This window comes from Chroicocephalus ridibundus, chromosome 4 (genome assembly GCF_963924245.1).
Source record: "Chroicocephalus ridibundus chromosome 4, bChrRid1.1, whole genome shotgun sequence".
Classification (NCBI taxonomy): domain Eukaryota; kingdom Metazoa; phylum Chordata; class Aves; order Charadriiformes; family Laridae; genus Chroicocephalus; species Chroicocephalus ridibundus.
Genome location: NC_086287.1, coordinates 72,967,962 through 72,993,861, shown reverse-complemented (window position 1 = coordinate 72,993,861; position 25,900 = coordinate 72,967,962). Strand labels below are relative to the sequence as shown.

The following is a 25,900-nucleotide window of genomic DNA, read 5'->3' as shown; positions in this document are numbered from 1 at the left end:
ACAGCCCTGCCCTGGCTTCCGATCGTGAGTGTGAAACACTGAGGAACCTTTAGGTTGAGGCTCGGTCCGTGGCAGTGACTGCAGCTCTCGCCTTCACCTCTCCGAGGTTTCCCCGGACACTTTGCTCCTCTCCCGTGAAATGATGGACCATCAGCCTGGTGTTAACAGCCAGGGGCCCGAGCTGCTCCCACCCTCCCCGGCCCTGCAGAGGGTCAGCAGCCAGGACACCTCTTCTCCTGGCCAGCTGAAGGGCTTGGGTCCTCACCCTCCTGGCGCTGCCGACATCGCTTCTCATCTCCCTCGCTTGTTTTGCAGTGGCCACCAGCATATTTGGAAGCTGACAAGGTATTAAGGATTTGGCAGGTCCATATCGTTTCCCTGAATCCTCTGTGAAATGTGCTTAACTGATTCGTGTCAGTGTGGAACAGTGTTAGGGCCACAGGGTGAAGTGTGACCTTTGATTGTTTTGTCTGTCTGGCCGCAGACGAGACGGTGTGTCTGTCCTGTCTGTGTTTTGCAGGAGCCACCTGGCGAACATTCTAGAATACCAACTTAAACTGGTCCTGTTGTTATCTGCATAGTGACCTGTAAGAGGGGGGATACACCCATTTTTGGCAAGGGCCAACCATTTTAGAGGCAGTTATGAATATGTATTAGTATAGGAGATATAAACCAAAAATGGGGTCTGTAAGGTGTGTGTCTTGGTTGGGCAGAGACCCCCGGCACACCCAGCGCTGTTTGCTTGCCTTTATTCCTTTAATAAATTATAAATTCTAATTGGAATCCTGTTTGCAATTAAATCATTTATCACACCTCCACTCCCAACCGTGGGGCTGAGAGCATGCTGTAAGGATGTATAGCCTTACCTATGGGTGACGGTAACCTCACCTGTGGGTCCTTGACCTATGGGTCAAGGCCTGGCCCCAGTATCTGGTTCCCAGTGAAGCACGTCATGACCAGGCACAGTTTGCCCCAAGCCTGGAGAAAGACGTGCCTGTGGCAAAGGGGTTTTTCGGTCGCACCATGCCCTGGGCTTGTAGGATCTGCTCCTTGGGCTGGAGAATCAGGAAAAATTCAAAGAGCACCTTGTGGCAATGAGTCTTTATTATAAATATTTGCTCCACTGGGCACATTCTGGCAGGATGGTGACAACAGGAGGGACTTTGTGGCCGGCTGGTCCATGCCGCCGCGACACCCGGTCCCACTGGGGCTCGGGCTGGCTCCAACTGTAGTGACGGTGCCATCGCTACGGCACCCCGTGGAGAAGAGCCGCGAGCGCCGCCTGCACCCTCCAGAGACGGGGGGGACCGGATGGACGAGTTGGATGGCTGGTGTACAGCAGAAGGAGGATTTCATTTTTTCCTTTGAAGCTTTTTCATGGCTCTCTTCACCCAAGGCTTCTTGGGGTCGGCGCAGACCTCGTCACCGCGGGCGGCCACAATCCTGCAGCGAGAAAGCGAGGAAAGGGAGTGAAAACATGAACCATGGAGCCGTTCCCTTCCCGTGCAACTACTTCTCCATGCCCTGTGTGCTGCCCCATCCCGTATGGAGGCTTGGAGCCATCTCCTGCAGCCTGTGCCCTCCTTTGAGCTGATGGTGCATGTCTGAGTCTTCCCAGACCGCTGCCATTAGCAGAAAGCACTGAAACCTAATAATTCCCGCCCCCTCTGCCCACCCCACAGAGCTACTTTCCTACCACAGCCACCCCCCCAGGGCACGTGCTCCCAGCCGGACCCCAGGCTGTCTGTGGGGCAGGACGGGACGGGGGGAGCTGCTGTAGCTCCCAACCGCGCTGGGGGTGGGATGGAAAACTCCCAGGGGTACTCACACGACGGCGGGCAAGGAGCAGTCGCGGGGCGTCTCGTAGAAACTCTGCACGTGGCGGATGGGTTTCTGCGCGTACTTGAAGCAGCATTCGGTGGGGGTGAAGTGGGCTGGGAAGGGAAGGGAGAGATGTTGTGAGCCCCCTTGGCAGCATTTTGCAGCTCATTGCGTCGCCGGACGGTGACGCGGCGAGATATCGAGCACAGAACGGAGGCCACGGAGGTTCTCAGCAGCCCCCACGGCACCCCAAAGCAGGGATTTGTTTCCCTTCATGGCAGCAAGGCCAGGATTGGGAAAGGTGGCCAGCGGTGGGGAGGGGAACGGCGCGGGACCTGGCACCCCGCATTGTCTCAGCTGCCAGCGTGCACGGTGAGGTCGGGGTGCTTGGCCTGGGGACGAGGTTTTGGGGGTTTACAAAGTGGGGGCACATAATTTGTAAGGTGTTTTGGGAGGCTCCAAACAGCTGCACGTGCTCCCCCCACCACCACCACCAACCTCATCCAGCTCAGATCTGGAGAATGGCTGCCGGAGCCTCCTCCAAGCTCCTGCCGCATCTCCCCCAGGGCTGGCTCTGCTGAGGCCACCCAGCACCCTCTCCATCCTTCCCTGCCCCAACCAGGGGTTGTGCCTCCTGCCAGCAGCACCGTCCCCGCTCCCCGCTGGGGTTTCTTGCCTGATCCCCCCACCACGACCAAGGGGACAACCCCAGTAGGGACCCTGTGCCCCATCCCGCCGCTCAGGAGGTGCCTTACCTGCGGCACGGTGCAGGGAGGAGGTGAGGAGCACGGCTAGCAGCAGGACCGTCCTTGCAGCGAGCATGGTGGCTGTGTGAGGGCTCTTCCTCCGTCCTGCTTCCTGCTGCCCTCCCCGGTGTCTGTGGCTTTGGCTCTCACCGCACCATAATTTATCCTCTGCATGCCACCCCTTCCCAAGAAGATCGGACATGTTCTGAGAAGCCCCTTCCCAGGGACAAGGGGATTTCTGACGTTGTTTATTTTGGGGGCACGTCCCGCTGAGGGTGGAAGAGGCCGAAGAGCGGGGGCAGCCACTTCTGCTTTCTGCGGAAGAGCCGTGAGGCTGCGAGGGACTTCCAGGAGGCTTTGGGGGAACCGAAATTTACCCAGGAAAATAGATTTCTGTGAAGGCAAGACATCAAGTCTAATGCTTGCCTGTTTGTTTCTAACAGGAGGGAGAACCAGAATCTCTGAGCAGGAACCGATCATTTGACGGATTTACCGGTTTGCCTGAGTCGTCAAAGGCAAGTGACTGATGAGTCCCCTCCAAACCGGCCTCCCCAACCACCCTGGCCACACCAAGAGCACTGGGTTAGACAGTGAAGCACTTAGCATGGGATGGATGGCATGGCATGGCATGGCATGGCATGGCATGGGATCATCGCATTGAATGGGATGGCATGGCGTGGCATGGCATGCAGAAAAAGCCACACTGGACCATACAAGGAGGGACCCCAGAGCACAGATGCTTCTGGTGGGTTCAGGGGACTTTACAGAAGGTGAAGAAATGGGGTGATGGCAGTGGGGCATCCGAGGAGAGTCTGGCTCTGATCCCAATCTGAGCCCCAGCGTTGCCTCTGCCTCCCACACCAGCCACAGGATCGAAGTGAGAGGAGGCTTATGGTCATCAGTGCACAGACGGGTCATTTCTGCAGGGAGCTGGGACAAACCCTACCACAACCCCAAGAGAGTCATCCCGGACCCCGAGGGCAGGCGGGGTGGGTGGCACAGGCCCCGACGGTGGCCCTGGTGGACATCAGCCCAGCTTCCATGCAGAGATCTGCTCCCCGGGAAGGGTAGATGCAGCTGTGGTCTTCATGCGAGGAGGGGATGAGGACCTGGTGGGAACCCACATGGGATGATGGTGAGTGGGAGCATGGGGGGAACCTGGCTGTGGCTTGGAAATGGGGCAAGCCAGGGCTTCTCAGAGGAGAAAGGTGGAAATGGACTTCCTTGAAGATTATCTCATGTTTGTGCGCTTTCTCTGGAAGAAGAAAGGAGAAGGAAACAACCCAAATGTGCTGACGACTGGTTTGGAAGATGTGGTCTGCAGGACACGGGGCCTGGCAGCCTGGCACAACGGCAGGGTGACCATGCGGAGAGCTGGGCAAGGCACCGCTCGTTTCTAATGCCACTTTTCCCAGGAAAGGGCTCTGCAGGAAGAAGACACCCAACACGCAGCCCCTGAGCCCCTTTCTGCAGTCTCTGTCCCCTCCCCCGGCTCTCTCACCTGCCGCTTTCTAGCTCCTACCACGTCCCCGATGTACAGACCCTGGAGCCCAACAAGCCACCAGGCTCACACCACCTCCTAGACATGGATGAAAAGCGAAGGGTTGTCATTAAGGGGGAACTGAGCTTTAGAAATCAAAATGGGTAGGCGTGAAGAAAAAAAACCCAACGTAGGGAAGGGAATTATTCTCTAACTCAGGCAGCGTTTTGTTTTTTGAGTGGGGAATCACAGAAATTAATCCTTTTACAGGGTATGCTGAGCCTCTGCAAAGGAAATGTAAGAGCACGAGGCATGAGGTCCCTGACACCGACACCACCAAAACCCTTTCTGGAGGAAGCCTTCATCAACATCAACCACGGCCAAAAAGGCAAAGGTGAAACGATAACAATAACCAGCTTTCACCAGAGCCTTCTTGCCCTCGCTAGGAGTAATAGAATTGGGAGAGGCGCTAGTAAATGTGTCGAGGGAAACAGTATTACAGACGCCACGGTAAACAGCAAAAAGACCTTCCAAACAGAGGTTAACACTAGCTGTCAAAAGGCGATACAAACCCAATTAGCATTAGATGATCGATTAGAGGCCGAAGGAGGGGTTTGTGCTCTCATTAAACACCAGTTGCTGCTTCTGTGTAGACCAAGACAAAAGAAGAGAAACGGATGCAGTGACAATCCAAAGCCACCTAGAGGTTTTTCGTAAAACAAAAAAACCTTTGGCCGGGTGAGGTGGGACACCAGCCGTTGGCCGGATGGTTTGGGAATGTGCTTAAAACATTATTCAAATCTATGTGAACAGGGCTAATGGCTATAATAGGAACCTATGTGTCTGTTCAATTAATTATTGGTTGTGCTGAGATTATGTGTCTAAGCAATGGGCAGTTAGTCAGGAAGAGAGAAAGCTGATGGCAATGCAGATGCTTGGGAGAGAAAAAGAAGTTAAAGCAGAAGAAAACCAGCTCTTTAATATACAACGGCTGCCCTGGGATCCCAAGCGTCCTCACTGTGTCCATTCCCCTGTTCCGTGGCCCTGGCTTGGAGGGGATCCAATGTAGGATGCCTATGGCGCTGGTCCATTCCCTGTGGGTCTGGGAACGGGGCATCCCATGGGCACCAAAAGGCAGGTGGAGATCTCTGGGGTTCACCAGGAGGTGCTTCAGCTTGAGGAAGCCTTTTAAACTGTTGCCTTTAGTCCTCAGGAGCCTTCAGACCCTGGAGACACCCTGTCTGCTTGGTCGTGGTGCCCTCTCCTGACAGCAGTGCAGGGCTCTCCCAGCACAGCAGCTCCTGGGTTACCCAGACCTCCCCACGGGACCCACAACCACTGTCCCAGCTAGGTGCCCTTCTCTGGTCCTGGGTCTGGACCCTCTGTCGAGGGTTTCTGTTGCACGTGATGGTGTCACAGCGCTGGTGGTGGCCTCACAGCCCTGGTCCTGTCCCCATCTTCAGGCTACGGCAGTCACTGGGGACTGCACTGGTTGGAGAAGGCAGGTCCAAAGGATGGCCCAAGCCCTTGGCTCCAGCGCCACCATGCTAGATGCCGTGGGGCTGACACTCTACAGCTGGCTAATCCTGCTCAGGGACACCATCTGGCTTTTCTTCCTCGCCCCAGCTTCCTCCTGCTCCTGGTGGCCTGGGCCGCCCTGCACTGCTGGCACAGCACCTCCAGCACATGCCAACGGGTGGAAGGGATGCTCTGGGCCAGCCTTTCCCTGGCAGGGCAAGATCCCATGGGGACCCACTCCTGCTCAGCAGGACAACCCCTGGCCGGGGACCTGACAGGCACCCACATGCACTGTGGGCAGGGGCTGGTGGGACCCATGTGCACCGTGGGACAGGACAAGAGGCCTCGCAGCAGGCTCAGCCAGGGCAAGGTCATGGCGATGCTGGTTCTGTGCTGGCAGGTCGCTGCTGGGGGCTGACACTGGGGAAGGTGGATCAAGGACCAGGATGGAGGTGAGGCCCTGCTCGGCACAGGCACCGGCTCCTCCAGGTGATGGGATGCTCCTCCTTGCTTGGCTCTGCCCTCACACCCTGCACGGTCTGTGCTGCGTCCATGCCACTGCTGTCAGGAGAGGGCACCACGACCAAGCAGACAGCGTGCCTCCATGGTCTGAAGGCTCCTGAAGAGTAAAGGCAACAGTTTAAAAAGGTTCCTCAAGCTGAAGCACCTCCTGGTGCACCCCAGAGATCTCCACCTGCCTTTTGGTGCTCATGGGATGCCCCGTTCCCAGACCTGCGGTGTGTCCGGGTCATCCCTCGGCACTGCATAGGGTTTGTCTCTGTCGTGAAAGAATCCCTGGAGCTGCTGCAGCCAAAATCCAGTTCCCCAGGAGCTGGGAGTGTGGGCAGTGGGGCTGCCAGGGTGGCTGTTGCTCGGGGACTTGCTGAGCATCATCTGGCTGATGGCAAGCAATGGCTTCTGCATCACTTGCTGTGTTTGTTTTGGTTTGGGTTTTTTTTGTGGTTTTCTTTTGTTGGTTGGTTGGTTAGTTGATTTTCTTTTCCCCTTACTAATCTGTCTCGGGTAAAGAAGGAGGAAGTATGGGGATGTTCAGAGTTATAGCGTTTGTCTTCCTGAGTCCCCGTTATGTGTGGTGGAGCTCTGCTCTGCTGGCAACGGCTGAGCACCTGCCCGCCGGTGGGAAGGAGTGAGTGAATCCCTTATTTTGCTTTGCTTGTGCGATCAGTTTTTGCTTTACCTGTTAAGCTGCCTTGGTCTCAACCCATGAGCTTTCTCACTTTTGCCCTTCCATTTCTCCTCCCCATCCCAAAGCCCTGGCAGGGATCACTGGGGAGCTCCCCGTGGCCCCCGGCATGGAGGGGATTTCCAGGGCTGTGCACGGGTGAATCCCCTGCCGGCTTCAGCATCCCCCGCCGGCTTCAGCATCCCCCACCTGTCCTACCTGCCCAGGGAGCTCTGCAGAGAAACCCTTCCCCTGCAGTACGGCTCGGACACGCTGAGGTGCTGGGGCGGACGTGGCAGCGGGGCTGTGCTCGTGCAACGCAAGGGACAAGCTGAAAGCTTCAAGCCCCAAAACTGTGGCGCTTCTGCATCTAAAAGTCCTCAGAGGACCCCTTTTGGGTCCCCTTGAAGTGAGTACCCAAATGCCCAGAGCACCCATGCAGCACCCTCCCGTCCCCCTCCCTGCCCGCCCTAGTGAGACCCACAAGGTTTGTGGAGGCACTGGGAAGAGCCCCCATCCCACCCCAGCCCCTCGTCCAGCTCCATGCCTCAACCAGCCAGCGCCAGCGCAGTTGCTGGGGCTGGAAGAAGAAAGGACACCACTTTCCAGTAACCACATGAAGTAAACCTTTATTTTGTGTCTGCGCTCAGCGGGCGGGTGCTGGCAGGGCCGGCAGCACCCCAGGAACTGGTGCCCAGCTGGTCGATGGGGCGCAGGGCTCCGGGGAGTCAGTGCCGCCCCTCAGCATCGGGGTCCTCCGCAGGGTGGCTCCTCCCAGGAGGATGACCATAAACCTTCCTTTCCACCAGGATGCTGGGTAGTCTGAACCAGGACACCCGCTCTACATCACGGGGCACGAAGTTCTTTCTTTTTCTGAAGCCTCTCAACCGCTTTCCCCACCCAATTCATCGCTGGGTTCGCGCAGACCTTTGTCCCGTTTCTGGTCTCAAACCTGCCGAGATGAAAAGTGAAGCTTGGTGAGAAACAACAGCTAAAATCCAGCTTTCGTTCATACCATCCTCCCTTCCTTGCACTCCTTCTCCTTTCCATCTGGCCCGGCATGCTGCCCCTGGGTACTTGGTGCCCTACAAGCAGCTCATTCTGCAGCCCAACGCCTCTAGAGCCTGCGCAGAACCTTCAGGAGCTGTGAGGGATTCGTGTCCTTAACTCTGCCCTGTAGAAATGGCCGGACAGCCGCATCCTCCCCTCTTCGTGGTGTCAGACGGACACCCATGGAGGCCATTCAGATCTGGCCCCTCCTGTCCCCAGATGGGACAGATGAACTGAACCCGTGGGTGGCCCAGGAGACAGAACAGCAGTGGGGAAATGACCAGGACTTACACAACTGCTGTGGAAAAGCACTCCTTGGGAGTAATGTAGAAGCCCTTCAGGACAGACTGCCGGAGAGGGGACTTTATGTAATTGAAGCAGCACTCGGTCGGTGTGTGAGGGCCTGGAGAAGAAAAAGAGAGATGGTGAACCCTGGCTTGCCAAGCCATCTTTGAGACCTTCCCCAATGACAAGGCTAACACACACAACATCCCCCAAGTTCCGCAGATGCTGCCATGAGGAGCCCCAGGTGCTTCCTTCCTTCCCGGGGCAGGATGATCTCCAGGTGATCCCTGCAGAACCCCCCAGAGCCCCAGGTGCCTCCTTCCTTCCCGGGGCAGGATGATCTCCAGGTGATCCCTGCAGAACCCCCCCCCGGCTCTGGGAACAGTCTCCATCCTTCCCCGCACCCCGGCAGGTGCTGCTGCCCCGACCAGGGGGTTGCTCCTGCTGCCAGCCCACACCGGGGCTCCTTGCCTGACCTCCCCAACGGGACACCCCAAGCCCTGGCCCTCAGCGGTGGCCCACGAGGTACCTTACCTGCATTGCAGCGTGAGGAGAGGGTGAGGAGCACCACGAGCACCAGGAGTGTCCTTGCAGCAAGCATGGTGGCTGCCTGAGAGCTCTTCCTCGCAGGGTGCTGCTCTGCCGCTTCGGAGGAGCTCAACTGTGGGCTCAGACAAGGAGGTGCTGCAATTTATCTGCAATTTATCCTCCCCAGCCCCTCCCCACATTAGCCCTTTTCCAAAGAATTTTGACCAAATTCAGGCGAAAGCCCTGTGTGTTTTCTTTGGCCAAGGGGATTTCCGTGTCACGTGGGATCTTAAAGGTTACTGACCGAGATGGTACCTAGAAAGACTCAACAGACTTCAGCAACTTCTGCGTTCATCAAACGGGGTCTGTGGGAAAGCCGCGGGGTCCAAAAGGGAAGCGAAACCCTCCTCTGCGGAGGCATAAACTCGAGGGCGGCCAGACCCAGGGAGAGGGGATCGGTAGCGATAGGAAAGGCAAAGCCTGGCTTTCTGTGCAAAGTCGTTGAAAAGACCCAGAGCCAACACAAACATTCTGGAGATGGCTGGATGTCTTGTGAACTTCCTGGGGACCATTAGGCGGAAACACGGTGACCGTTGCTGCCACCAGCCCTCTGCATCTCGAAAGCTATAGACGTCAAATACTGCCAGAAATTGCGTCACATTCCAAGCTGTTCCTATGGAGGGCAACACAAGTTTTCCATCAAAAATCCCTGTTTATAGCTGGGAAGCGTGGGGTGAAAGGATAATGAGGTAGATCCAAGGCCTTCCTCGTGGATGAGGCTGGCTTAGCCCCTCGGCTTCCGGGCGGGAGCCTGACTCAGGCCGAGAGAAGTGGAAGGAAACGCTGGTATTCAAAGTTCTTGGGTGTTTTTCCAACATCTTCCTCCCTTCGCAGCCTTGAAGCCTCCCAGGTCCTGCGGGACCTGCGGAAAGGGGGTCATCCTCTCTGTGTTAACCTGGGGACAGCTTCTTCCACTGTGCTTTACTCCCCCTTCCTCATCCACCCCCACAGCCCACCAGACCCTTCTGCAGGTCCTTGCCAGTTACGCACAGCTTATTTCCCCATTCCCTCTTGGTTTTTTTTCCATGCTGTGAGTGGATGCATGGAGCACCAGGGTCCCACACAGATCCCCAGGGCACCAAGGTCCCCCATCACCCACCGCGAACTACCCACGGGGCCACCTCAAGCCCTTCTTCACATTGGCACCTTCCCAGCCCCCCGCTGCCCCCTTGGAGCAGGACGTTATTCCTGGGACTGTGTCATCCTTGAGACCCTTTTAAAAAACCTGGGGGGAAACTACCCAGTGCTGAGAACTGCTCTGGTCATGCCCAGGTCTCCTTAACCCCGGCTGCAGTAGGAGACACATCTCCTGCTGAGGAAGGCCCAAGGAGCCCAGGCGGGGTATGCCAAGGCTCTTCCCAACCTAGTAGAAATTATTAAAATATATACTCAGACCCTCGTAGTTTCTGTGCTTTGGTTCAGCTCCTGTGGAATGATGGAGACCTTACGTCTCAAGAGCATGACTTGGCCCAGGAGGGGCTGGCATGAGGCGACCCATGCTGTGTAGCTGCCAGAGGACTAAAAATAAAGCATTCATAAACAGGTCCCACAACCCTTAAGGACAGTGCCATTCCTTCCCGCGTGTGTTCAGCCCAGCAGCTCAGTGTCTCCCCGGGCTGTAATAAACTCTTCGTGCCCTCCTGCTGATCCCCAAAAGCATCTTTCCTTTCTCCCACAGCTCTGCGGGTGCGCCCTTCCCCTTCTCGGCCATCTCCCCACCTCTGCTTTGCCCCAGGCTCTCTTCTTGCAGAGTCAGATGCCTCTCCAGGAGCCTCTCACCAAACCTGGGCCACGGCTGCTGGCAGCAGAGTAGCCTCCCATCCCATGGAGCCCATCCCAGCAGGCAGCCTTTCGGAGATCACAACACTCCATGAGCTGCAGCCAAACCAGTAATGCCGAGCTGGGGACATGGGCCATATTTCTGCTCCTGGTGCATTTTCGTCTTACCTGTGATGTGTCCAGGAGCAGGGCCACCAAACGCAGGTGGCATGATGGTGTCATACCTATGGTAGATGTCCTCAAGCTGGGGGAACCGCAGGCTTCCCTGCAGCCATGGACCAAGCCTGCCCTAACCACACCAGGGACAAAGCCACCATCCAAGGTTTGGGCCCTGATCGACACAGAAGGATTTTGGGGACGGATTGGCATGGCCTCGCTGCAAGCCCATGGCACGTCTCCCCACGTGGGAGCTGGAGCCTGGAGCTTCACCCATCCACACCTCAGCTATGGGGGATGCTTTGGGTGGGCAGCACGTGGCGCTGGTGGCTGTACAATATCTGGCAGAAGATCTGGCCTGAGACGCTCTGCTTCCCCTTTTTCATGTTTTCAAGACATTGCTATTGCAGCCAGACGATTCATAGCTCCCCGGAGACCCTTTGGTGTTTATTCTTTTACATTTTGGGAAGGGAAAGACTGATGAGCGGTCATTAACTGGTGAGTGCTGGAAAGCCCCACAGCTGACCCAAGTTCCCTTCTCATTTGAATGTGCTCTGGAGAATTTGCTTGTTTACATGAAAAATAAACAGGCTCCTCTTGATTCTGCAAGAGGAGAGACACTTTGGGGACACCTCGGGCGCAGCCTTTGGCAGCAAGGGTGCCAGTGTGGGGAGGAAAGAGCTGGGCAGAACAAGCCCCACTCTTGGAAATGGGGTCTCAGCAGGTGACTGAGCACCCCCAGCCCCATGGCCATCCTGCTGCTCAGGAAAGAAAAGCTCTGCAAAAGCAGCTGGGCTGCCAATGGCAGGAGAGAAGTGGCTGAGCGTCACCGAGTGGAAAGCTCTATGGAAAGAGACCTGGGAGTCCTGGTGGCCAACAGGATGACCATGAGCCAGCAACGTGCCCTTGTGGCCAAGAAGGCCGATGGCATCCTGGGGGGCATCAAGAAGAGTGTGGCCAGCAGGTGGAGGGAGGTCATCCTCCCCCTCTGCTCTGCCCTGGGGAGGCCGCATCTGGAGTGCTGGGTCCAGTTCTGGGCTCCTCGGTTCAAGAAGGACAGGGAACTGCTGGAGAGGGGACAGCAAAGGGCTACCAAGATGCTGAGGGGACTCGAACACCTCTCTGATGAAGAAAGGCTGAAGGATTTGGGTCTCTTCAGTCTGGAAACAAGATGGCTGAGGGGGGATTTTATCAACACTTATAAATACTTAAAGGGTGGGTGTCAGGAGGATGGGGCCAGGCTCTTCTCAGTGGTGCCCAGCGACAGGGCAAGGGGTAGTGGGCACAAACTTGAGCACGGGAAGTTCCACCTCAACATGAGGAGGAACTTCTTTGCTTTGAGGGTGGCAGAGCCCTGGCACAGGCTGCCCAGAGAGGTGGTGGAGTCTCCGTCTCTGGAGACATTCCAAACCTGCCTGGACGCATTCCTGTGCCACCTGCTGTGGGTGACCCTGCTCTGGCAGGGGGTTGGACGGGATGATCTCCAGAGGTCCCTTCCAACGCCTGCCAGTCTGTGATTCTGTGAGTGTCTGAAACCTGTCCCCAAGGAGGCACTGGGAGGGTTAGGAAAAAGCTTTTCCCTACTACCTTCTGTTCTACCCAGTCACTTTGAGTCTTACCTGTTTGCAATTTGAAACATCCTATTTTTTTCTTCTTTAAAACCTCATGTTTCTGAGAGTAAAGCCCCTCCACGTTTCTTTGGGATTCTCGCACAAGGGTCTCCCTGGCTCCACGTTGACGCTCTGGTTGACTCAGGTTACAATCAAACAAACCAAAGGTGATGCTCTTGTTCCTTCCCAGAGCCAGAGCTCACCCTGCGACTCCAGGTACGACCGTGCCGGGTCCTACAGCCTGGAAAGACACTTTAAAAAGAGGAAAAACAAGAATCTCTTCCAAAGCCTGCTTCCTACGGCTGGACACTGGGGACCACCAAGTACTGGAAGCTGGAGATCCGAGCCACATCCAGTGCGGTAAGTCCTGCCCAGTGCCATGACACTCGGAGGCTGCAGGAAGGATGTGTCCAGGAACCCTTCCCCAGAGGATTGTCTGCGCTGACTCACTGGGCAACCTCGCTCACCGGCACAGGGGACAGAGCAGAAACTCACCGCAGCCAGGCAGTGAGCCCTCAGCACGCTGGCCAAGCAGAGAGGCAGGGGTGGATGTGCCTGGACCAGGAACTGGAAGGCTCCACTTCGCTAAGGAAGAGAAAAAAACCAGTACGCGGTGGCAGTTTCCTCAAATGCACTAAAAAGGAGCCGTTCTTCCATTTTTCTCCAGTGACTTGATCAACTGCCTCAAGGTGAAGCGAGAGGTGGGTGTGGGGTGTCAGGAGGAGCTGCTGCTCCCAAGGGAGACGCTGAACTGGAGAGGCTTCTGTGCCGGGTAGCAGTCAGGGGAAATGATGCTTTTTGAGGACTCCAGCCTCCTTTTTTCAACCCTGACCTTTTTCTCAGGCCCTAGAGTTAAAGGTGGCAGTGGAGAGCTGCTTCAGCTCAGCTTTTAAAGCAAAGCTGTGGTAACAGAAAAAGAATATGACATGGATGCAATTTCAGACCAATTTTTAGTGATTTAATTCTGAACAGAATTAGTCCGGATAACTCCAAGGAGGCAGTAGAACAAGTTATGAATTTACTTGTTCCTTAGTTTTTAATCAGGATAAAACCCAGCAATCAGAAAAATAAATTCAATTGAAAGAATGTGATGAGAAAGCGACATTTAGGTCCCTAGATATTGTAATAAAAAAGTATTTGTGTCGACTATGGTCTGAGTTGGCAAGCTGACATCACATCCCTCCTTGCAGAGCTCATCTCACTTCTTTCTATAATTTTTTTTTTTAATTATTTGCTTTGTGGCATTGTAGCTCACTTGGCAGAATTCAAGGGTGCTGGAGACATTCCAAACCCACCTGGACGCGTTCCTGTGCCACCTGCTGTGGGTGACCCTGCTCTGGTAGGGGGTTGGACGGGATGATCTCCAGAGGTCCCTTCCAACCCCTGCCAGTCTGTGATTCAGAAATGAAGCTTCCTCCGTCACCCACGGTGGTCACAGAAGAGGTATGACCCTGGAGGGTCCTGACAGTCTCTGTGTTTACCCAAGGGGGACTTCAGCTACCAGAAGCCCTTGCAGTGATGTGAACAGGAACACAACCCTTGTAAAACTGGAGAGTGCGCAAACGCAAAGCATGGAAGAACCAGAGCCACCGGGCAGAACCACGGCTGTGCAACCAGAGAGCTAAGGGGACATCCTGCATTCTGCTAAGCCAGCGTTATGAATGTGGTGGTGCGTAAGCTTGACCAGAGGCTGCCCTAAGCACAATTGCTCTTACGCAATATTTCATAGGAAAACCACCACGCAGAGCAGGGACAAACATTTCATAAGTCCCAATCCAAGTTTCGAACCAGAGAGGATGACGACTGCAGGGTCTCTGCATCACAGCAATAACTCGGCCCCTCACACATCACCCTGGAGGGGGGTCAGGGCTTGGAGAAGACAATGGCAGAGGCATCTCGCTGCTAGGTCTAGACTGCAGGGAGCAGTGAGAGGGGACAAGCCGGGAGCCAAGGGTGACCCCAGCACAGACAGTGTCCTCAACAGTGAGGTGAGGTCCCACAGGGTCTGAGCATGGGGGGCTGCTAAATGGGTCCATCAACACTCCCAGACACACCAAAGGAGGAACCAGATCCAGGATCCATTTGGGAGGGTTAGGGGGCATCCATTCAGCAGCAGGAGGAGATGGGGACAGAGACAGGGCTACAAAATCAAAGGGTCCATCCAGACAGGAGATAAGATACCTACAGTATAAGTCCAAGGTCTATCCAAGAGACAGGGCCAGGACATAAGACCAGCACGCTTACAACATGTCCAGAGCAGGGACTAGAGCCTCAAGCCTGAGCTTAACTGTGGCTTTTGGGCCTGGGGCGGAGGGGGTGTGTGCAAGGTGAGTCCATCCACAAGTGAGGTTGGTCAGGCTGATTAGGGCCAATTAGTGCCCGCAAGGCCTGGCACCGTGCCATCTGATGGATCCTGGGGGGGATGTGAAGGAGCATGTGGAGTCCCACTGACTCCTCATTCTCCTAAGGTCAATCAAAACAGCTGGCTAATGAAGTTGGAGGGGGGTTTTGCACTGGAGGGGGTTTGCGTTGACGTGGAGTTGGAAACCAAAGATGTGGGTCAGCAAGGGACCACAAGGGGCCCACCATGACCATGGGCCCCCTGTCTCCTGCGGGTTGAGGGGAGCCTCAAGGCAGAAGCACGTCTTGCACATTAGGTGCAGAAGGCCAGCCTTGTCCCACCTAAGCATGACAGACTTGGCACTAGTTATCTCCTGGGCCAAATTCTACACCCAAGGCAGCCCATGGACCTCCAGGAGGAGCATGGGAAGGCGCACGGCTGGACATCCTTTGCACAAGGTCTTTCCCTTCACTGTCAGACATAGAGAAGCCGGGGAGCGGCAGCAAAGTCGGTGAGCGTGTGCCACCAGCTGGCCGAGGGACCCGGCACTCAGACCCTCCCTCGGTGCTCCGGGGCCGCAGCCCCCGAACAGCCCCACGCCTCGCTCCGCATCTGGAAATGATTCATCACTGCCGGGGGCTGACCTCTTTACACAGCCTCCCCCTCCCTCGCCCACCCTCTCCCTGTAATGGAGAGGAAAAAAGACAAGAGAAGAAAAAAAAGTTCTTCTTTCTACAGAGCATCTTATCCCCCCCGCAAATGACCTTTCTAGCCTGGTGATTCATCCGGGGGAAGATTTCACAGACTTTGCCATCCTCCCAGCAGACTGGAGCATGTGTCCAGGGCATGTCTGGGATGAGGGCTCCCGGGATGCAGGAGAGATGCTCGTCCCTGACCCTCTTGCTCCTTCCAGCTCCCCATGCCAGGCAAATCCCTGGGCACTGACTCTTGTGTGTTGCGTTGCCTTTCCCACACCTCCTCCCCAGCACTCAAGAGGAGCACGCGAGGGCAGCTCAAGTCCTGGCTGGGGTGGGAGAGGTTCTAGCTCAGCCCTTGGCCTCTTGCACCCTTACGGAACAGACTTGGAGTGGGATGTTTGCGTTCCGTGGGCTGCTGTTTGGCCATAGCTTTGCTTAAACAAAGCAAAAAACCTGGCTGTTTTTTTTTTCAGTATTGCCTTAGCAGGAAGGGAAATGCGACTCCCTGTGAGAAAATGTATTCATTACAAATTCTTTTTGGCAGGACCGAAGCCCATAAACAGTGAAGACGTGGAACAATAGCCTTGGCTGCTGCAGCTGCACCGGCTTTGCTGTTCCTTGGTGACGCTGGGATTCCCCCACGGCGCTTCATCACACGCGTTCATCTCCGCACCTCTGCAGGGACCAGGCCTCGTCACCCAGCCCCCGGGCTGAATCTCCCTGAGGACAAGTGTTTTCAACGTAAGGACTTTATTACTTTTATTTCTAAAAAAAGGTACATAACATACATCTTGCTATACAAATGAATCGGAGCTTGTAACAGACACCTCGCTCTACAGCAAATGACATTTTTAAGCCCCAGGAACTGGTGACACCCACAGGCTCCATTCTTCTGCACCATTATTCGCCTTGTGGCCTCCCAGACTGCCCATCACACAGGCAAAAGGAGGAGCAGCAGCCCCATCACCCCCCCTGCCCCGGGTTTTACCTGCCCGCCATGGGGGGAGCCAGCGCCAGGCCAGCTGACAGCCTGGGAACAAGCAGGGAGCACAAGGATGGATCCAGGCTGGAGGAGCAGCTCCTCCTGACGAGTGCCAGCATGGCAGCTGGAAGATGGTGGGAGCTGGCCGTGGAGCTGAAACCGGCGTCCTCACAAATACCGTGGTGGGACTCGAAGTGATCAGCTCTGCCCGGTGCGCATTCATCTCCCCAGCATGGCTCCAAGCCGAGGACTTCAGCCCCAACCAGACAAGTGTCCACTCCGTTTGCTGCAGTGCCTGGAGAGTGACCCAGCTCCTGTGGACACGCACGAGCCATCCAAGACCCACAAGAAAATAGACAAGGCACAGTGTTTTCCAATGTTCCCAGAAAGGTCTCGACTCTGCAATGCTCCAGTAGCAAGGACAGGACACTACATACATTCAAATGGCTACAAAACTTCACTACAAAAATAAACTTTCTAGCGTTTCATATAAAAATAATGCCATGGTACGCAGCCTCACAAACTGCGAGGTGGACGGGGAGCCAGCGCTGACAGCCCCGATTTACCCTCCAGGTAAATCAACCCCAGCCAGCGTCACACGGCTGGGCTGTACAAGGAGGGGTTTCACCCCCAATTCCTAATTACAATTAATCTGATTGCATTCTGCGCTTGCAAAGCCCAAGGTGAACCCCTGGCTCCCCTCTCTCAAGTCAACCAACTGCAGAAACAAGCAATCAAATGACGGCAGAGAGCAAACGCCCTTGCAGTCCATCCTCTCCACCTCCAGGGCTGGACAGATGCCCTGAAGGTGTGATCTGGTGGATCTAATAGGTCGCCTTCCTCTAGCCCTGACTTACATCTGGCCCATCATTTTTGCTTTGATTATCTTGCTTATTATGTGGGTTTGCCTTCCATTTCCTACGTGCGTATTTACACTTTGGGATCTGATCCACTGGGGTTGGTTAGAGGAGGATCTGAGCCTTGATTTGTATCTCTACTTACAAAGCATCAAATCGTGAAGACCTTTGCACTCTCCAGCAGAATTCACACTGGAGTCAACGTTTAATAACAACTTGCAGGAACTGACCACAGATAAAAAGATAAGGCTTACACACATCAATGGCTATGCGTGTGAAAATCAAACCCAGTTTGGGTTAAAAAAAGAAAAAAAAAAAGCCTGGTACTGTTACGGCGCTTTATCAGCCCGGTGATCAGCCCTATCCAAAAAAAGAAAAACTAAAACGCGGCTGAAGTGTAGGACCGGGAACGGGCAGTTTGTGCTTTTCTGTGGATCAGTAAATATGCTTATTTCTAGACAGAATGGGGACCAGGAGGGTGGTACATCCGCTGTGGTGGAGTAATTCCTATGTGACTAAATCCAGAATTGCGTTTAGCTCCTCCGAGAGAGTATTTCCGGGGGTTCATGCTTGCAAGAAACAGCAAAGCCCCTCCAATGGGGTTATCACAGGACAGGCAAAATTACTGGGTGACTTCTTGCTTTGTCCCATTTACAAAGGCTGATGGACAGTATCCTGCCCTGGTGTTGGAGGCAGCTGGACACAGGGCGCAGCAGCTGGCGGAAGGGATTTATTGCAGTTGATTTGCCAAGAACCAGGTCTCAGAGCAAAGCTGCAAGAAGAAACGCCCATAGCTGTTGGAGAGAAAGGCGGCCTGATTTCAAGGAGGTAGATTGTGGGTTGCCAGCTCCTCTGAACCCGAAATCTGTAGCGCTGACTTTCAGTTCCCTTATCAGATGCGATTTTCGTCGCCTCTGTCTGAAAAGTGAGATGACCCCTCGTGTCTCCAGCACGAGTAAACGGGGTATTTGATCGGCCCAAGGAGAGCCAGCACCCAGCTGACCACCAGCATCGGTCTTGGCCTGACAGAGCAGCCGCCTGAAGTGCAAAGAAAGCAGCAGCAGAGAGTTCGTTAAGTGCAAATTGCGTGGTCTTGGTGTTAGGGTTGCTCAAGGTGGCTGAGCCTGAGTCCAGTAGCCTGGGTGAGTGGGTGGCTTCTCGGCCGGGCCATGGTCAAACGCGGAAAAATTCCCAACAGCAGTTTGGAAATTCACTTCTGGCCACCGCCTGGCAAAGGGCCACCAAGCAGCTCTGGAACAGCAACAGCCTTTGTACGTAACAGGGCTGTCTCATTTATTTCCAGAATAAAGTGATTGGTCAATGACAAATTAGATAGATTTTTGGACATTCTGCTCTGCAAAAAAATCAGTTTTCTCTGGTATCCTTATTCCCTGCCTTGCTTCCTATTGGTCACCAGTTCAGCATAAACTTAGCTTTCCTGCAACATCACACATCTAGTTTAGGCCAAAAACATCCATGCCGTAAAGTATTCAGATTACTTCCATTGGATAGACATCGTTTTGATGTCTCTCCTTCTGATAGAGCAAGCCCTGTACCGTTTCTCTTGACGTTTCTTCTGTTTTGACTCCAAATTTTAGATAAAGCCATACAAAAGCAACACTGCAAGCCATCAGACCACCTACCACACAAGCTGGGATGACAAAATGCATTTGAGATCTTGACAAGAAGCTGGGAAGCGCCAGATCATTTGGTCTTTCTGTAGTCATCTGCGCTCTGGCTTGGCCTAGGAATGCTTGATTAGTGAAAACTAACGTATCTGAAGGCTCTTGCTTTCCCACAGGCGATGAATAATCAAGTGTTCTAGTACCAGAAGCATCTACAAAGGAACTGACAACCTTATCGGCATGGACAGAAGGACCTTGGTCTATGGCAGTTGTGGAGTTTAGAGTAGAAACTGAAGTAGTCTCTGGTGGAACCAGTGTGGCTGGGACTGTGGCAATCTCCATGCTGTCCAGAATGGAGGGGAGATCTGAACTAGAAAGTACAGGATGGTCTGATCCTTTAATAATGGCCATGGGGTCTGAATTTGAACTAGGAGAAGTCATATCTCGAACGTCAGGCGCAGTATTTGCAGTATGGCCTACAGGTCCTCCTGTAGATCCTACAGCGTTGTCAAAGCCACGCACAAGAAGCGTGGGATATGGCATGGGCTGGCTGGAGGCCATGCCTGCAGCAAAAATTATTGCAGGTGCAGGAGATTTTAAGGAATCTCTTTTTGCTGCTGGAGTGACTTCAGAGCGGGCAACAGCTTCCCCTATCGCAGGGGATGATCCTCCAGGGAGCCAGGGGGTGTCCCGCGTGGCTGGTGGGGATTTGCTGGACACCTCTGTCCTGGCAGCAGGAACATGCATTCTCTCCAAAACTGTTGCGCCAGCCCCTTGGAAGAAACCAGATGGAGCAGTGGTTTGAGATGGAGCCGTTACTGTAAGACCAACGTGTTTCTGAAAACCATGGGGCTCTTCTGGTGCCACTGCCGAGGTGGCATCACGTGGAAGCGGGGAGGCTGCAGCCTTTTTCTGGTCCAGTTTCGCTACAATTTTCTCCACCCACGTCATGTTTGGATTCGCACAAATCTCAATGGACTTCAGAGTAGTAAATCTGAAAATAAAAAGGCACCATTTACCGGATAAAGAAAACGCTGTTTTAGATGATCAGCGTGATAGGGAAGGCGCGCAGACAGCAGCACTAACTCGTGGTAAACGCCCCTGGGTTGGATGGATTATTTATTTCAGGAAGGACAGGTGCCTCTGAGATCTGATTGAATGAGGAGCACCCGGACATGACTCACGGGTGACGGGTTTCCCCCTGACGAGTTTTTCTCTTTTAGCAGCTGATGTCTGATGTTTGATATTTGGACGGAGTGTTTTCTTTAGCGCTCAGAGCGGGAAGCTCCGCACCAGGGGCAAGCATACATGAGGACAAACCCCACTGATTTACTGAGTGAAACGAGACTTTCCAAGGTCAACCCAGGAGGTTCGCTTCGGAGCAACCTCCTGGGCTGTGTTAAAGGGGTCTCGATGGTGCCTCGTCTTCAGGGAAAGTCGAAAACAACAATTATCCTGGGGAAAAAAAAATATGTAGCTTTTCTCATCTGCAGACAAGCTCACAAGCCTGACTCTGTCTCCAGAGAAGATACCTGCTTTCACAGAAACACGTGAGCTCTTGCCCTGCGGGCTTCCCCTGCCCTGTTCTGACCATGAGTCCGTCCGTCCGTCCGTCTGTCCCCCTCCCCATCCAGCTATCCCTGTCTCACTCCGCGCGCAAGCCCTTGGCCTCCCCTGGAGGCTGCTGGCCTTTAAATAAGGGAAAAAAAAACAAAACCCACCCCCCCACACCCACCCTTCAAATAAACGCCAGGGTTCACTCTCTTTCCGGATTGCTCCTTGCTCTGCAGCAAGGGCGTTTGCTGACAGGCCAGCGCTGGCTCAGCCTTGGCGGGGGTACGGAGGGGGCCGCGGTGGGCAGCGCTTACATGATGGCTTGTTGGCGGCAGCGGGGCTCCGTCCAGCGGTAGCTCCTGATCCGCTTCTCCGCTATCTCAGAGGTAAAATGGCCGCACTCTTTTGAACACTTCAGAGGTGCTTTGGGTTGCCCTGAAATAAAGTTTTCAACGTATTAGAGGTCGGGTTTTTTATTAGGTACTATAAAAACTGGCGCTGTTTCTTTTTCCCCTTCTGTGGGGAGGAGGAGTCCAAAGCTTGCCACGAAAGTTTCTAATCCCCGCTAAAATGAGATGAAGACGAACCCTGTCAGGGCCACGATCGGTTTTTGTCACCCAAAGAGGTGATAAAACACCCAGAAAAAGGCAAAAAAAAAAAGCCCTGGGAAAATTGCAGTGCTCTTGGGACAGCGTTGCATCTTGCCTTATAGGATGTGCAAGCACTGGCTGGAGGTCCTTTGTCCCTTTTGGGTCACAGGAGGCCTGCTCTTAACATGGTGCCCAGAAGAGACATTTCTTCATCCCCCAAAGACCTGCTGCAACTGCTCTTCATGCAGGTGGTGCAGATCACAGGGCAGGATGCTTGTCCTCCCCTTCTCTGGGTGAGTCATATCTCTGGGTGTCATCTCAAGGCGCGTGGAGGAAAGGAAAGCTATCAGAAGTACTCAGCATGGATTCACCAGGGGGAAATCATGTCTGACTAACCTGATAGCCTTCTACGATGGCATGACTAGATGGATAGATGAGGGGAGGGCGGTAGATGTGGTCTACCTTGACTTAAGCAAGGCGTTTGACACGGTCTCCCACAGCATCCTCATAGGGAAGCTTAGGAAGTGTGGGTTAGATGAATGGACAGTGGGGTGGATAGAAAACTGGTTGAAAGATAGAGCTCAGAGGGTTGTGATTAGGGGCACAGAGTCTAGTTGGAGACCAGTGACGAGTGGTGTTCCCCAGGGGTCAGTACTGGGTCCAGTCCTGTTCAACATATTCATCAATGACCTGGATGAGGGGATAGAGTGCACCCTCAGCAAGTTTGCTGATGACACCAAGCTGGGTGGGGTGGCTGACACACCGGAAGGCTGTGCCGCCATACAGAGAGACCTGGACAGGTTGGAGATCTGGGCAGAGAGAAACCTTATGAAGTTCAACAAGGGCAAGTGTAGGGTGCTGCACCTGGGGAGGAACAACCCCATGCACCAGTACAGGTTGGGTGCTGACCTGCTGGAGAGCAGCTCTGTGGAAAGAGACCTGGGAGTCCTGGTGGACAACAGGATGACCATGAGTCAGCAATGTGCCCTTGTGGCCAAGAAGGCCAATGGCATCCTGGGGTGCATCAAGAGGAGCGTGGCCAGCAGGTCAAGGGAGGTCATCCTCCCCCTCTACTCTGCCTTGGTGAGACCGCACCTGGAGTACTGTGTCCAGTTCTGGGCTCCCCGGTTCAAGAGGGACAGGGAACTGCTGGAAAGGGTGCAGCGGAGGGCTACGAGGATGATTAGGGGACTGGAACACCTCTCTTATGAGGAAAGGCTGAGGGATTTGGGTCTCTTCAGTCTGGAAAAAAGACGTCTGAGGGGTGACCTTATCAACGCTTATAAATACTTAAAGGGTGGGTGTCAGGACGATGGGGCGAGGCTCTTTTCAGTGGTGCCCGGGGACAGGACAAGAGGCAATGGGCACAAACTGGAACATAGGAAGTTCCACCTAAACATGAGGAGGAACTTCTTTACCCTGAGGGTGGCAGAGCACTGGAACAGGCTGCCCAGAGAGGTGGTGGAGTCTCCATCTCTGGAGACATTCAAAACCCACCTGGACGTGTTCCTGTGTAACCTGCTCTAGGTGACCCTGCTCTGGCAGGGGGGTTGGACTAGATGATCTCCAGAGGTCCCTTCCAACCCTATGATTCTATGATTCTATGATTCTTCCTCCTGGGGCAGCCCCCCCCTCCAGGAGAGCATCCCACCTCTCGTTTGCTGGTAGGTGGTCTCTGAACACCACGTGGACTCAGAGAAAGGGTGCAGAGAAGGAACCTTTCGGTGAATGATACCTTGCTCCCATAGATGTCTCAGCAGCCCTGCCTCACAGCCCGGTTTCTCACCAAAAAAAAAAAAAATCTCTTTTCCGTCTCCACCAGAAAATACGGTTTTCATTTTGCAAAGAGTAAGAATAACCCCCTGCTTGACCCCTTCAAGGGGCAAAGCCAGTCGCGCCACTGGGGACCTTTCATTCCTGCACCTACCCCCAGCCTCCAGCCACAGGCGCTTGCCAAGCAAGGGCGGGGGTTGCGCAATGCAGCCTGGCAATCCGTGTCTGACATCCCAGGGGGCAGGACTTATAAAACAAACCCTGATTCATCTGAGGCCCACTGTGAAGAAAGGAGCCGGAGTCTCTACAAAACGCTATCTCAGATTCCCAAATGAATTTGGTGAATTTGATACAGTTCGGTTGGGAACGATCCAGCCAGCAGGTGCAAGAAGGAACATCGCTACGGGAGCACCCTCGGCTCTTTTGGTTCATTTAGTGGGGAAAACCACGGTTGCAAAGAAATCCCAAGCAAACACTCTCGTGTCTCCTCTATAGAGGCACATTTTAATCTCTAGGTCTTCGTAATGTTAAAGCAAGAGCCTTCGTTCACACAATAACATCTTCTGTGGCACGCCAGGGTCAAGAATACTCCCTCGGGGGGAGCTGACTTCCCAATTAACTCTCATTAGCCAGAGGACATACAGCTGGTGCCCTCTATTTCCAGGAGCACTGGTCAACAAACCAGGCACAGCAGCAAGAGGGACAGATCCATCCCTGTGGATGGGGACATGCATGGCAGGGAGCGGGCACGGGCTGCTCCCAGAGGCTCTCTGATAACCATTAATTGATCTTCCAATTATTGGTCCCACAAATAAATGGTTTTCAATTAGCTGAACTCCCGATGTGTTTTTCACACGGTGGAGGAGCTTGGAAAGTACCTTCCAAGGAGAGAGTGATGTCGCAGGGAGCCAGCCCTAGTTGTCCCCCTCCTCCTGAGACACATGACCCCCCCCTTCTCTGAGCTGCATCTGAATCTTTGCCAAAGGGACCTCAGGGACACCTGGGCTCTGGGAGTTCATCTACCTGGGACCACAGCTCTATGGAGGTGCCACCACTGAGACCATTGGTACCTCTTTTCAGCACAGTTCCTCAAGTGACCCTGGCCAGGGGGCACCACCATCCTTCCTTTCTGCAGAGACAGCCTGATTCCATCTCTTTAGAGGAGATGGATGCTTGGCCACAGGAGAGCAGGGACAGGCAGCGCTGAAGCAGGCAGAGGGTTCCCGGGGTAGGGTAAGCTGCCCGGTGTCCCTGTTGCCCACTTTACTCGGGCCAGCCCTAGAGAACCTGTCTGGAGGTGTGAGGAGAGGAAAAAGCTCCATCTCTAGCTGCCCTTGCTCCTCCCATCTGGTGGCAGCAGGGCAGAGATCATAGAATCACAGAATGGTTTGGGCTGGAAGGGACCTTAAAGCCCACCCAGTGCCACCCCCTGCCCTGGGCAGGGACCAGGTTGCTCCAAGCCCCGTCCAGCCTGGCCTTGAACCCCTCCAGGGATGGGGCAGCCACAGCTTCTCATCTTAAAGGCTCTTTGTCCCGTTCCCTTGCCACTGGGGGGGAACAGATCATCCCTTTGCCCTGGGCAAAGTCCAGCTTTGCCTGCACCGCCGAGACGGCGGCTGCCAGCCTGGCAACCCACCCTGCTTAATTGCTGTCTTGGACAGCAATGACTGATCTGTGCCACAACCCAGCCCAGCCCAGGGAGAGGTGTGCTCACCTCCTCCCGGCCCTGCTCCGCACCACCCCGGGGCACGCAGAGACCTTTGTCCGGTGAAGAGGAGAGCGTTTCCCACCTGTACACACGCTCACACGGCACATACACACACGCACTGCACAGGCACTGGGTCTACAGGTGACAGAACCGCACTGCCTCCCAGCAATGGGAGCACCGGCATCCTCCGGACAGGGAGCCTGTGCGGACAGACAGACATCCATCCTCGGACAGGCTGCGGTCCGCCCCCATGGCATGTCCCTAGAGGACATGAAAAAAGGGGAAAAGTGCATTCTTTTCTAACACGGATCATCACAAAGTCTCTCCGACGCCCTCCCCACCTACTCTCAGGAGTGGGAAAAGCCATCACGGGGCTGCTCAGACTTCCAGGATTGCTGCCGTGGACTCCCCCCCGCCACATCCCAAGCCCAGCCTGATCCTGCTAGGAGATCTCCCATAGCCCACGGAGGTCCCTTGCCGCCCGTAGCCCGATCCAGCACCACCTTCCCCCCCCCGCCGACCCCCGGCATGAAGCTGGCTGCTCCCCGGGCTGGCAAGCGGAGCTGTGGCTCACCTCCGGCCAGGGTCACCAGGCACAAGACCCTCAGCACAAACAGGACCTGGAGAGAAACAGCCTTCATGTTCCCGTGGTGGGCAGCAGGAAGGGCAGGCAGAAAAGGATTACAGGCAGTAATTCCCACTCCAGCCTGCTTCTTGCATCCTCTGGAGCAGCACAGCTGCTGCAGCTCATTCCAGGATTATAAAGCCCTGAGATGGGGTTTCAGCTGTTATTCGGCTCCCCCCACACGCATCTCCTGACGACAGGAGGAGGAGGAGGGATAAGCGGGGCAGGGGAGGGAATATCGCCTGCTCTGTATCTAGACGGCTCCTGGAATTCCCCAGCCGCACTTACATCAGCTTTTCTCAGGCAGGGCAGCTCCAGCCTCCTTGGCAAACTATTCCGGCAGGGACTTTCAGGCATCAGATGCTCCACCCTCCTCTCCCACCGATGTGTCTCTTGGCCAGACAACCCGTGCCAAGGCACCGCTCTCCTTAGCCTTGTGAAACTCTCCCTGCCTCCAACCCACAGCCCCCTGCTGCGGATTAAGCTCGTTATTTACCCCAAACGCAAAAGCAGCTATTCCCTTCCTTTTTGGCAGCCATCTTACAACAGCAGCACTGGTCTTCAGGCCAAAAGAGGCGGCATTTGCTAATCAGGATCACAAATTCATCAGCTAGATGGGTGAGCTCGGGCCAGGCTGCCTCTTAGGAGCATCACCAAAGGAGGGAGCGGCAGCCTCCCCGAGCAGCCCCGTGTTCCCTCGGCTCCTGCTTGTCCCTCCAGCCCTGACTTTGGGCACAGGGCAGGCTCCCAGCCAGCGGGGTCTCGCAGACGCTGAGGGCAAGGGTACGAGACCCCAGCTCTGCAAGCAACCAGGCTGGCTGGGGGGCTTCCCGGCACCAGCACAAAGCCAGGTCCGAAACGGACATACCAACACAGCGGTCACGTCCTGCACCTTTACTTTCTCTTTCATCTCCGATCACAACAGAATACA

The 25,900-nt window shown here is 54.8% G+C and overlaps 3 protein-coding genes across 3 annotated transcripts; all 3 read right to left on the bottom strand.

Moving 5' to 3' along the window:
* Positions 1 to 1,094: 1,094 nt before the first annotated feature.
* LOC134514582 (C-C motif chemokine 3-like) lies at positions 1,095 to 2,842 on the bottom strand. The gene is made up of 3 exons (XM_063332571.1): positions 2,577 to 2,842; positions 1,829 to 1,934; positions 1,095 to 1,443 (listed from the first exon to the last, which is right to left on the bottom strand). Exons 1-3 carry the CDS (start codon positions 2,767 to 2,769, stop codon positions 1,353 to 1,355), a joined length of 390 nt encoding a protein of 129 aa, XP_063188641.1. The 5' UTR covers positions 2,770 to 2,842; the 3' UTR covers positions 1,095 to 1,352.
* A 4,515-nt stretch (positions 2,843 to 7,357) lies between these two features.
* LOC134514583 (C-C motif chemokine 5-like) lies at positions 7,358 to 8,764 on the bottom strand. The gene is made up of 3 exons (XM_063332572.1): positions 8,618 to 8,764; positions 8,090 to 8,201; positions 7,358 to 7,700 (listed from the first exon to the last, which is right to left on the bottom strand). Exons 1-3 carry the CDS (start codon positions 8,682 to 8,684, stop codon positions 7,595 to 7,597), a joined length of 285 nt encoding a protein of 94 aa, XP_063188642.1. The 5' UTR covers positions 8,685 to 8,764; the 3' UTR covers positions 7,358 to 7,594.
* Positions 8,765 to 16,006: 7,242 nt separating this feature from the next.
* Positions 16,007 to 25,141, bottom strand: LOC134515250 (uncharacterized). Its single transcript, XM_063334021.1, has 3 exons — positions 24,919 to 25,141; positions 20,588 to 20,708; positions 16,007 to 19,713 (listed from the first exon to the last, which is right to left on the bottom strand). Exons 1-3 carry the CDS (start codon positions 24,983 to 24,985, stop codon positions 18,585 to 18,587), a joined length of 1,317 nt encoding a protein of 438 aa, XP_063190091.1. The 5' UTR covers positions 24,986 to 25,141; the 3' UTR covers positions 16,007 to 18,584.
* Between the last annotated feature and the right edge of the window lie 759 nt (positions 25,142 to 25,900).

What these genes read in the sequence shown, in the direction of transcription:
- LOC134514582 (XM_063332571.1), bottom strand. Translation starts at nt 2,769, where the DNA reads ATGTCCGATCTTCTTGGGAAGGGGTGGCATGCAGAGGATAAATTATGG. An exon ending in CTCCCTGCACCGTGCCGCAG is followed by an intron (nt 1,935 to 2,576) that starts GTAAGGCACCTC and finishes TTCCCTTCCCAG; the next exon opens with CCCACTTCACCCCCACCGAA. An exon ending in TGCTCCTTGCCCGCCGTCGT is followed by an intron (nt 1,444 to 1,828) that starts GTGAGTACCCCT and finishes TTCTCGCTGCAG; the next exon opens with GATTGTGGCCGCCCGCGGTG.
- LOC134514583 (XM_063332572.1), bottom strand. Translation starts at nt 8,684, where the DNA reads ATGCTTGCTGCAAGGACACTCCTGGTGCTCGTGGTGCTCCTCACCCTC. An exon ending in CTCCTCACGCTGCAATGCAG is followed by an intron (nt 8,202 to 8,617) that starts GTAAGGTACCTC and finishes TTTCTTCTCCAG; the next exon opens with GCCCTCACACACCGACCGAG. An exon ending in TGCTTTTCCACAGCAGTTGT is followed by an intron (nt 7,701 to 8,089) that starts GTAAGTCCTGGT and finishes TCATCTCGGCAG; the next exon opens with GTTTGAGACCAGAAACGGGA.
- LOC134515250 (XM_063334021.1), bottom strand. Translation starts at nt 24,985, where the DNA reads ATGAAGGCTGTTTCTCTCCAGGTCCTGTTTGTGCTGAGGGTCTTGTGC. An exon ending in CCTGGTGACCCTGGCCGGAG is followed by an intron (nt 20,709 to 24,918) that starts GTGAGCCACAGC and finishes ACTTTATTTCAG; the next exon opens with GGCAACCCAAAGCACCTCTG. An exon ending in TGCCGCCAACAAGCCATCAT is followed by an intron (nt 19,714 to 20,587) that starts GTAAGCGCTGCC and finishes TTTTATTTTCAG; the next exon opens with ATTTACTACTCTGAAGTCCA.